At 66.6% G+C, this 11,369-nt stretch overlaps 1 protein-coding gene across 2 annotated transcripts; it reads right to left on the bottom strand.

The window, feature by feature from the left end:
* Positions 1-712: 712 nt before the first annotated feature.
* Positions 713-6,683, bottom strand: MRPL4 (mitochondrial ribosomal protein L4). 2 transcript variants are annotated; one of them, XM_053969577.1, is made up of 11 exons: positions 6,601-6,683; positions 6,169-6,217; positions 5,161-5,320; positions 5,006-5,057; positions 4,193-4,310; positions 2,719-2,825; positions 2,521-2,630; positions 1,751-1,821; positions 1,319-1,638; positions 902-1,152; positions 713-754 (listed from the first exon to the last, which is right to left on the bottom strand). In XM_053969577.1, exons 1-9 carry the CDS (start codon positions 6,658-6,660, stop codon positions 1,475-1,477), a joined length of 891 nt encoding a protein of 296 aa, XP_053825552.1. In that variant the 5' UTR covers positions 6,661-6,683; the 3' UTR covers positions 713-754; positions 902-1,152; positions 1,319-1,474. The 2 variants fall into 2 exon arrangements, with proteins under 2 accessions (XP_053825552.1, XP_053825551.1); XM_053969576.1 differs by having other exon boundaries at positions 5,161-5,368.
* Between the last annotated feature and the right edge of the window lie 4,686 nt (positions 6,684-11,369).

An 11,369-nucleotide genomic window follows, 5' to 3' on the forward strand; every position in this document is an offset into this window, starting at 1 on the left:
CGCTGCCGGGAAAGGGTTTGGGATTCTGGGGGGGGGGGGGGGCTCCAGGAGGGGTTGGGATTTTGGGGAGGGGGCTGGGATAAACGAAGGAGGTGGAATTTGGGAGGGGTCCCAGAGGGATTGGGATGGGGGGAGAGCCCCAAAAGGAGGCGGGAACCCCGAAATAAAAATGACATTGGTGAAAAAAATCCCTTTAATGGCCACAGCAGCGCCCGACAGCCCCGAATTCCCGACGGGATCGGGGCCGGATCCCAACCGGAGGGGCTGGATCCAGTTTGGGGGGAGCAGATCCCACCCGGGGGGGGACAAATCCCACCTTGGGGGGGACAAATCCCACCCGGGGGGGAGACAAATCCCACTTGGGGGTCACAAATCCCACTTGGGGGGGGACAAATCCCACTTGGGGGGGGACAAATCCCACTTTGGGGGGGACAAATCCCATTTGGGGGGGACAAATCCCATTGGGGGGGGACAAATCCCAATTTGGGGGGGACAAATCCTACTCGGGGGGGGATAAATCCCATTTGGGGGGGACAAATCCCAATCAGAGGGGGACAAATCCCAACTGGGGGTCACAAATCCCAATTAGAGGGGGACAAATCCCAATTGGGGGGGGACAAATCCCAATCAGAGGGGGACAAATCCCACTCAGGGGGGGTCAAATCCCAATCAGAGAGGGACAAATCCCACTTGGGGGGGGACAAATCCCACCCGGGGGGGGGGACAAATCCCAATCAGAGGGGGACAAATCCCACTTGGGGGTCACAAATCCCACCCCAGAGGGGACAAATCCCACTTGGGTGGGGACAAATCCCACTTGGGGGGGTCAAATCCCACTCAGGGGGGGACAAATCCCACTTTTGGGGGTCACAAATCCCACTCAGGGGGGGACAAATCCCACTTTTGGGGGTCACAAATCCCACTCAGGGGGGGACAAATCCCACCCAGGGGGTCACAAATCCCAATTTGGGGGTCACAAATCCCAATTGGGGGGGGGACAAATCCCAATTGGGGGTCACAAATCCCATTTGGGGGTCACAAATCCCACTCAGGGGGGGACAAATCCCAATCAGAGAGGGACAAATCCCACTTGGGGGGAGACAAATCCCACTTGGGGGGGGACAAATCCCAATCAGAGGGGGACAAATCCCACTTTGGGGGTCACAAATCCCACCCCAGAGCGGACAAATCCCACTTGGGGGGGGACAAATCCCACTTGGGGAGGACAAATCCCACTTGGGGATCACAAATCCCATTTGGGGGTCAGAAATCCCACTCAGGGGGGGTCAAATCCCAATCAGAGAGGGACAAATCCCACTCAGGGGGGGGTCAAATCCCAATCAGAGGGGGACAAATCCCACTTCGAGGGTCACAAATCCCAAATGGAGTTCACAAATCCCAACCGGGGGGGACAAATCCCACTTGGGGGACACAAATCCCACCCGGGGGTCACAAATCCCACCCGGGGGGGGTCTCAGCCGGCCGGGGGGGGCCACGGGAGGTCGCGGTGGGGCAGGGAGAAGGGCACCAGGGCCGAGTAACGCGCGTCGTGCCACAGCAGCCGCTGCTCCAGGAAGGCGACGGCGTCCAGGGTGAGCAGCAGCGTCTGGTGCTTCAGCAGGCTGTGCACGTTGAGCCCTGCAGGTTGGGGACAGGTTTGGGGACAATTTGGGGACGTCAGCGGGGTCCCCAAAATTCCCGTGACACCCCCCCCCCACCCGGGGTCAGAGCGAGGGGGTCGGGGGCTCACCCAGGGCGGGGATGAGGGTGATGGATTTGAGCCCCTCGGCCGCGGCGCTGATGTTCTCCGGGAATTCATTGCTGGGGAGGAAAAAAAAGGGGGTTGGGGGTGTCCCCAAAGGGTCCCCAAGGTGTCCCCACAGCAGGGACGCACAGGCCTGGTGTCCCCAGCTTCACGGACATGTCATCCCCCCCTGTCCTCAATGTCCCCAGCCCCTCCCACCCTGCTGTCCCCAGTGTCCCCAGCCCAGTCCCAGTGTCCCCAACCCTGTCCCGATGTCCCCAACCCTGTCCCGAGCCCTGTCCCCAGCTCTGTCCCCAATGTCTCCAGCCCTGTCCCCAGCCCTGTCCCCAGTGTCCCCAGCCCTGTCCCAATGTCCCCAGTGTCCCCAATGTCCCCAGTGTCCCCAGTGTCCCCAATGTCCCCAGTGTCCCCAGCCCTGTCCCGAGCCCTGTCCCCAGTGTCCCCATTGTCCCCAGCCCTGTCCCGGTGTCCCCAGTGTCCCCAGCGCTGTCCCAGCCCTGTCCCAATGTCCCCAGCCCTGTCCCAGTGTCCCCATTGTCCCCAACCCTATTCCCAGCTCTGTCCCCAATGTCCCCAGTGTCCTCAGCCCTGTCCCCAGCCCCATCCCAATTTCCCCAGCCCTGTCCCAGTGTCCCCAGCCCTGTCCCAGTGTCCCCAATGTCCCCAGCGCTGTTGCCAGCCCTGTCCCAGCGTCCCCAGCCCTGTCCCCAGCCCTGTCCCAGTGTCCCCATTGTCCCCCGTGTCCCCTCTCTCACGTGTCCACCACCAGCACGGAGCGTCCCCAGCGCCGCGCCCGGGCCAGCTCCAGCAGGTACCGGGGGTCGCTGCTGGGCATCTCCAGCGTGTCCACCACGTGCAGCTCGTCCTGCCGGACACCGGCCACGCCGTCACCGTGTCCCCGAGCCCCGGGTGTCCCCCGGCCCCCCCCCCACCCCCCCGGGCCACCTCCGTACCTGCATCAGCTTCACGCTCAGGGCCACCTTCAGCCCCAGCACCCGCACCCGCATGGGCAGCATGTAGAAGTAGCTGGTGGGGCCCCGCGGGCCGTGGGCGATGCCACCTGCCAGGAGGGGACTCGGTGACGTCCCCGGGCAGGGGACAAACCCACCCCCCACCCCGGGCCAGACCGAGGTGGGGCAGCCAGGCCTGGTGTGCCCAGGGTGGTCCAGAGACCCCAAACCAGGGGCACCAAACCCTGATGTCCCCAGGGCGGTCCCCGACATCCCCGTGATGTCCCAAGGATGTCCCCAACCCCGTGTCCCCATCTCCCATGATGTCCCTGTAATGTCCCCAGCTCCATGTCCCCATCCCCATGATGTCCCCAACCCTGTGTCCCTGACCCCAGCCCTGTGTCCCCATCCCCATGATGTCCCCGTCCCGGTGTCCCCATCCCCATCCCGATGTCCCCATCCCGGTGTCCCATCCCCATCCCGGTGTCCCCGTCCCCATCCCGGTGTCCCCATCCCCATCCCAATGTCCCATCCCCATCCTGGTGTCCCCATCCCCGTGTCCCCATCCCGGTGTCCCCATCCCAATGTCCCATCCCCATCCCGGTGTCCCCGTCCCCATCCCAATGTCCCATCCCCATCCTGGTGTCCCCATCCCCGTGTCCCCATTGCCATGATGTCCCCATGATGTCCCCATCCCCATCCCGGTGTCCCCATCCCCGTGTCCCCACCCCAGTGTCCCTGTCCCCATCCCGGTGTCCCCACCCTGGTGTCCCCGTCCCCATCCTGGTGTCCCCGTCCCGGTGTCCCCGTCCCGCCCCAGTGTCCCCGTCCCCATGATATCCCCATCATGTCCCCATCCTGGTGTCCCATCCCCACCCCGGTGTCCCCATCCCAATGTCCCATCCCCATCCCGGTGTCCCATCCCCACCCCGGTGTCCCATCCCCATCCCCGTGTCCCCACCCCGGTGTCCCCATCCCCGTGTCCCGTCCCGGTGTCCCATCCCCATCCCGGTGTCCCATCCCCATCCCGGTGTCCCATCCCGGTGTCCCCATCCCGGTGTCCCCATCCTGGTGTCCCATCCCCATCCTGGTGTCCCCACCCCGGTGTCCCATCCCCGTGTCCCGTCCCGGTGTCCCATCCCCATCCCGGTGTCCCATCCCCATCCCGGTGTCCCATCCCGGTGTCCCCATCCCGGTGTCCCCACCCCGGTGTCCCCACCCCTGTGTCCCCGTCCCGGTGTCCCATCCCCATCCCAATGTCCCATCCCCATCCCGGTGTCCCCACCCCTGTGTCCCCACCCCTGTGTCCCCACCCTGGTGTCCCATCCCCATCCCGGTGTCCCATCCCCATCCCGGTGTCCCCATCCCGGTGTCCCCACCCCGGTGTCCCATCCCCACCCCGGTGTCCCATCCCGGTGTCCCACCCCGGTGTCCCCACCCCGGTGTCCCATCCCGGTGTCCCCGGGGTGTGTCTCACCGCCCCTCCAGAGCGGGGAGCGCACGGAGCCGTGCCGGGCGCGCCCGGAGCCCTTCTGGCGCCAGGGCTTGCGGCCCCCGCCGCGCACCTCGGCCCGGCTGCGCACCCGCGCGTGGCTCTGGGGACAGAGACGGGGGGCGCCGTCACCCCCCGCCCCACAGCCCCCCTCGGGGCACCCAGGGGCTTCTGGAGAACCCCCCCAAAAGTTCCCCCAGACCCTTCTTGGGAGCCCCCCCCCCCAAAACTCTTCAGAACCCACAGACCCTTCTTGGGACCCCCTGATGTGTTTTGGGACCCCCCCCCCCAAAGCTCTTTAGAGCCCACGGACCCTTCTTGGGACCCCCCCCCCAAAACGTATTGGGACCCCCCCCCCAAAGCTCTTTAGAGCCCACAGACCCTTCTTGGGACCCCCCCCCAAAATGTATTGGGACCCCCCCCCCCAAAGCTTCTCTGATGCCTCAAACCCCTTTTTTGCCCCCCTCCCAAATCCCTCCCCTAGCCCCTTAAATTTTCTTCCGACACCCCCAAATCCCCCCTTTCCCCCCCCCCAAACCCCCCTCTTTCCCCAAATCCCCTTTTCCCCCAAATCCCCATTTTTCCCCCCCAAATCCCTTTTCCCCCACCAAATCCCCCTCTTTTCCCCCCCAAATCCTCCTCTTTCCCCCCCAAATCCCCATTTTTTCTCCCAAATCCCTCTTTTTCCTCCCCCAAATCCCCCTCTTTCTCCCCCAAATCCCCATTTTCCCCCCCCAAATCCCCCTTTCCCCCCCCAAACCCCCCATTTCCCCCCCAAATCCCCCTCCCCACACTCACAATCCTCTTGTAGTTCCTCTGCCACGTGGCCACGGCGTGCAGGATGTCCAGCCTGGGGACAGATGGGGACACACAGAGGGGACATTCACCCGGACGCCCCCCGGGGTGTCCCCAATGTCCCCAGAGCCACCACCCCCGTCCCCAAAAGCCCCCACCTGGGGGTGACGGCGAAGACGTCGGGGTGCAGGTCGGCCAGACCCCGCAGCGTGTCCTCGGGGTGACGCAGGGACCCCACCCAGGCCTGCACCGGGGACAGCGGTGGCACCACGGGGACGCGGCAGCTCCGGAGCACCGGGGGTGGCACCGGGGGCTCCTCTGGGGACACGTGGGGACAGCGGCGATGGGGGACCCTCGCAGCCAGCCCTGATGTCCCCAGAGCGACTCGGATGTCCCCAGTCCCATGGTGGCCCCATCCACCATGTCCCCAACGCCATGGTGGCCTTGTCCTCCATGTCCCCAACCCCATGCTGGCCCTGTCCGCCATGTCCCCAACGCCATGGTGGCCTTGTCCTCCATGTCCCCAATGCCATGGTGGCCCTGTCCATCATGTCCCCAACCCCATGCTGGCCCTGTCCACCATGTCCTCAGCCCCGTGGTGGCCCTGTCCATCATGTCCCCAACCCCATGCTGGCCCTGTCCACCATGTCCCCAACTCCGTGGTGGCCCTGTCCACCATGTCCCCAATGCTGTGGTGGCCCTGTCCACCATGTCCCCAATGCTGTGGTGGCCCTGTCCACCATGTCCCCAATGCTGTGGTGGCCCTGTCCATCATGTCCCCAATGCCGTGGTGGCCCTGTCCATCATGTCCCCGACCCCATCCCTGGCCCTGGCCACCATGTCCCCACCGTGGTCACTGCTGTCCCCGCCGCCACAGCCACCCTCTCCCGCTGTCCCCAGTCCCCAGCATTGTCCCCAAGGTGTCCTCAGCATTGTCCCCACCTCCTCCCGCTGTCCCCAGGGTTCCCCAGCCCCCAGCATTGTCCCCAGGGTGTCCCCAGCATTGTCCCCAGCCCCTCCCCGCTGTCCCCGGGGTGTCCCCAGCATTGTCCCCAGGGTGTCCCCAGCCCCTCCCCACTGTCCCCAAGGTGCCCCCGCGGTGTCCCCAGCATTGTCCCCAGGGTGTCCCCAAGGTGCCCCCGGGGTGTCCCCAGCCCCGCACTCACCCCTGCGGGGCTCGGGGGCCGCGGGCGGGGCCGGGGGCGCGGTCGAGAGCTGCGGGACGGCGACATTGGGGACAATGACCGGGGGCGGCACCAACCACGGCCTGACGGGAGGACGGGGGGGACACGACCCCCAGCCCACCCCCCCAGCCCCGCTCCTGAGCCCATCCCGGACCCCCGAACCCCCCCCGGGGCGAGCTCCCACTTGGTTCCGCCCCAAGCCCCGCCCCTCCGCGATGACCCCGCCCATCATCGCCCTCACGGCGCTGGCCACGCCCCCCGCCCGGTTTCCCCCCCCCGTTCCTCATGGCGGCGCCGGTGCCGCTGCCCGCCCGTTCTCCGCTCGGCCCCGGCCCCGCTCCCGGCGCCGCTGCCCGCCCCGCTCTCCGCTCGGCCCCGGCCCCGCTCCCGGCGCCGCTGCCCGCCCGCTCTCACCGCGGCCCAGCCCCGGCCCCTGCTCCAGGCCCTCAGGGCGGCCGCCCCCGCGCGGATCATGGCGGGAAGGCGCGGTGACGTCACCCCCCCGCGCGCGCGCGCGCGCGGCGCGCCACTTCCGGCGGGGGCGGAACGGCGGGAAAAGGGGGAGGGAGGGGGAGGGAGGGGGAGGGAAGGGCAAGGACCCCCCCCCCTCCCCTCCCCCACCTTTGTGTCCCCCCCCCCCCCCCCAAATCAGGGGCCCACCCCCCCTGTGAGCCCTCCCCAGTGACCCCCCCCCCAAAACAGCGCCCCCGTCCATCCAACCGTCCCTGCCCCGGTGACACTTCCCAGTGTCCCTGTCCCTTCCCAGTGCCATTTCCAGTGTCCCTGTCCCATCCCAGTGTCCCTGTCCCATCCCAGTGTCCCTGTCACTTCCCAGTGCCATTTCCCAGTGTCACTTCCCAGTACCGGTGCCACTTCCCAGTGTCCCTGTCCCTGCCCAGCATCACTGTCCCTTCCCAGTGCCGGTGTCCCTGCCCAGTGCCACTTCCCAGTGTCCCTGTCCTTTCCCGGTGCCACTTCCCAGTGCCATTTCCAGTATCCCTGTCCCTTCCCAGTGTCCCTTGTCCCTTCCCAGTGCCATTCCAGTGTCCCTGTCCTTCCCAGTGTCACTTCCCAGTGTCCCTGTCCCTTCCCAGTGTCCCTGTCCCATCCCAGTGTCACTTCCCAGTGTCCCCTGTCCCTGTCCCAGTTCCCCATCCCAGCACCACCGCCCAGTCCCGTTCCCATTATTTCTCAGTCCCGTTCCCAGTCCCATTCCCAATTCCCGTTCCCATTTCCCAATCCCATTCCCAATTCCCATTCCCAATTCCCGTTCCCATTTCCCAGTCCCATTTCCAGTTCCCGTTCCCATTTCCCAGTCCCATTCCCAGTCCCATTCCCAATTCCCATTCCCAATTCCCGTTCCCATTTCCCAGTCCCATTTCCAGTTCCTGTTCCCATTTCCCAGTCCCATTCCCAGTCCCATTCCCAATTCCCATTCCCAATTCCCGTTCCCATTTCCCAGTCCCATTCCCAATTCCCATTCCCAATTCCCGTTCCCATTCCCAGTCCCATTTCCCAGTCCCGTTCCCATTATTTCCCAGTCCCATTCCCAATTCCCGCTCGGGTTTTGGGGGGGGGGGGGGGGGGTCCACCCCTGGGGGGGTCGCCCCCAAATCCCCGGCGGGAATGCGGGGCCGGCATTGCTGGGACAATTTGGGAATTCTTTTTTCCCCTCACACTTTTTTTTTTTTTTTTAATTTTTAATTTATTTTTTTTTTTCCCCCAAGCCCCCGCCTCATCCCGGGGGTCCGGGGGCGGGAATTCCGCATGGATTTGGGGGGGAGGGGTCGGGAATGCCGGGGGAAGGGGGGGGGGGCACATCCCGCCCACCCCCAGCCCGATCCCGCGCCTGGTTCCAATTAAATCCCAATTCATTAAATCCCTTCTCCGCCCCCTCCCCGGCGCTCAAAATTTTTGGGATTTTTTAAATGGGGGGGGGGGGGGAGGGGCCCTTCCCCTTCCCAACCCCCCCCCCCCACCAATAATTCACCGAATCCTCCCCCCCCCCCTCCGCCCCCACCTCCCCCGAATTCCTCCCGGGACGAGCCGTGGAAAGTCCGGGAAGTTTTTCCAGCCGTGAAAAAAAAAACTCCCCCTAATTAAAAAAAAAAATCCCCAAAAATTGTGAAAAAGCTCCCAAAATCCTCCCGGTGGGGGGGGGGGGGGAAGAAGAATGGAGGGGGTGTCCCCCCCCCCAAAAAAAAAAGGGGACAGACACGGGGGGGGGTTGTTGTTTTTTGGGGTTTTTTTTGGTGTTTTTTTTGGTGGTTTTTTGGTGTTTTTTTGTGGTCCCTCTCCCCATTTTGGGGGGGGGGTCCAAGCCAAAAGTGGGGGTGGGGGGGGGGCACACGGTGGCCTCGCCCCTCGGGGGGGTGGCCCCGGTCCAGCCCCGCCCCCCCCCCCGCCCCCGCGCCCCCCCCCCACCCTCGCTCATGCTGGAACCGGGACGGGCGCTCAGCGCTGCCGGGACCGGCCCCGGGACCGGTAAGACCCCCCCAAAAAAAAACCCCCCCGAGCCCCCTCTGCCACTCCCGGGGGTCCCCTCCCCCCACTTGGGACCCCCCCCCCCGCGTCCCCCTGTCTCCCCCCCCCCCCCCGAATCGGGGGGAGGCACAGAACGGGACCCCCGGGATGGCCCCCAAACGTGCGGGGACATCGGGAGGGGTCTCAGGGTTTGGGGGGCGGCTCGGGGGTGTCCCCCAAGGATGGGGGGGGACACATTGGGGTAGGGGGGGTCCCCCCCTCATTGTCCCCCCCCTCATTGTCCCCCCCCCCTCATTGTCCCCGGCCCGGCCCAGCTGTTTCGGCCACGCCAACATCTGGCTCGCAGCTGGCGGGGGGCGGGGGTCGTGTCCTTTGGGTGGGGGGGGGGTGGGTGGGGGCACCTCCTGGGGGTCCCCAAACCCTCGAGGGTCCCCAAAATCCCGACGGTGACAGTGAGCGGCCGGGGGGCGAGTCCCGCCGTGTCCCCCCCCCCCCCCCCCCACGTGCGTGTCCGGTGGCGGGGGGCTCGGGGGGGGCTCGGGGGGTGGGGGGGGGGTGGGGGGGGTGGGTTTGGGGGCCCCTCCCGTCCGTGGTGGGCGCCGCCCCCCGCGGCTAAACCCGGCTCTAAGCTCGGCTTTGTCCGCCCTGATCCAATTTGCTCCGGGATATTTCGGGATGGAAGCGCCCCCCGTGACCCCCCCCGCGGCCCCTTCCCCTCCCCCCGGGCTGGGGGGGTCCAGGGATGGATCCCAAGGGATGATCCCAGGGAGGGATCCCGGGGTGGGATCCTGGTGTGGCACCCCCGGTTCAGGGTCCCGCTGGGATTCCCTGGGGTCGGGCCCCAGTCCAGGTCCTGGTGCAGGATCCCGGGGCAATTCCTGGTTTAGGATCCTGGGGCAATTCCCAGTTCAGGATCCTGGGGCAATTCCCGGTGCAGGATCCCGGGGCAATTCGTGGTTTAGGATCCTGGGGCAATTCCCAGTTCAGGATCCTGGTGCAGGATCCCTGGTTCAGGATCCCGGGGCAATTCCCAGTTCAGGATCCCGGTGCAGGATCCCAGTTCAGGATCCCGGGGCAATTCCCAGTTCAGGATCCCGGTGCAGGATCCCAGTTCAGGATCCTGGGGCAATTCCCGGTGCAGGATCCCGGGGCAATTCCTGGTTTAGGATCCTGGGCAATTCCCAGTTCAGGATCCCGGGGCAGGATCCCAGTTCAGGATCCTGGGGCCATTCCCGGTTCAGGATCTCGGGGCAATTCCCTGTTCAGGATCCCGGGGCCATTCCCGCTTTGGGGTCCCGGTTGGGGATCCCGCTGCGATTCCTGGGGCAGGATCCCAGCCCAGGATCGTGGGACACGATCCCGGGGCCATTCCCAGTTTGGGATCCTGGTTTCTGGGGCAGGATCCCAGTGCAAGGTTCCAGTTTGGGATCCCAGGGCCGTTCCCAGTTTGGGATCCCGGGACCATTCCTGGTTTAGGATCCCGGGGCTGTTCCCGGTTTGGGATCCCGGGGCTGTTCCCGGTTTGGGATCCCAGTTTGGGATCCCGATTTAAGATCCCGGGGCCGTTCCCGGTTTGGGATCCCGGGGCTGTTCCCAGTTTGGGATCCCAGTTTGGGATCCCGATTTAAGATCCCGGGGCCGTTCCCGGTTTGGGATCCCAGTTTGGGATCCCGATTTAAGATCCCGGGGCCGTTCCCGGTTTGGGATCCCGGGGCCGTCCCCGGTTTAGGATCCCGGATTAAGATCCCGGAGCCGTTCCCGGGGGTCCCGCCGCCCCCCGGCCCCGCCCGTTCCCCCCCGCTGGCTCCGCCCGGGGCAGCTCCGAGCCGGGGGCGGGCGGGGAAGGGGAAGGGGAAGCGGCGGATGCTCCGTGCCGGTTCCGACCGCGACCGGCGGCTCCTACCGGCACCGGTACGAGGGTCTGGGGGGGAGGCCTGGAGGGGTCCTGGGGGGGGTCCCGGGGCAGCGGGAGCGCAGGGGCGGTGTCCCGGCACCGGGCGCGGCTGCGCGAGGCACCGGGCGGTGGCGGGACGGCTCCGGGACCCTCTCCGTGACGGCACCGGGGGAACTCTGGTACCGGGACGGCTCCGGGGGAGCTTTGGTACCGGGACTGCTCCGGGACGGGACCGCGGGAGGCTCCGGGAGCGCACCGGGACGGGAGGGCTCCGGGACGGGACCGACACCGGTACGGGGACGGCCCCGGGACGCCACCGGCACCTGGCGGGGGTGGGGGGGGGCTCCGGACGGTGCCGCGGCCGCCGGGGCTCCTTCCCCCGCCACCCCGCCCCGGTTCTCGTTCCCGTCCGGAGCCCTCGAGGGTCCCGCACCGAGAGGAACGGAGGGGGGGGGGGTGTGGGAGGGCCTTACCGGGGGTCCCCGTCCCGAAATTTGGGGAGGGGGGACCCAGCGGTGACGTCCTCCGATGTCCCCACCCCTCGCTCTTCCAGCCCCCCGCGGTGCCCCACCCCATTCCCCACGGGGTGTCTGTCACCTCCTGCCACCCCCGGTGTCACCTCAGGCGCCTGCCTCGATTTCCCCCAGATGTGCGCCCAGATGTGTCCCCCACCCCTCCCCTCCCCTTCTCCCACTGGGACGTGGGTGACACCCCTGTGGAAGGACACAGGTGACAGCAGGTGTCACCTGGGTGACACCCCGGGGTACCCAAAGGTGACAGTGGGTGTCACCACCCACGGGGACAG

This window comes from Vidua macroura, unplaced genomic scaffold (assembly GCF_024509145.1).
Source record: "Vidua macroura isolate BioBank_ID:100142 unplaced genomic scaffold, ASM2450914v1 whyUn_scaffold_251, whole genome shotgun sequence".
Lineage (NCBI taxonomy): Eukaryota > Metazoa > Chordata > Aves > Passeriformes > Viduidae > Vidua > Vidua macroura.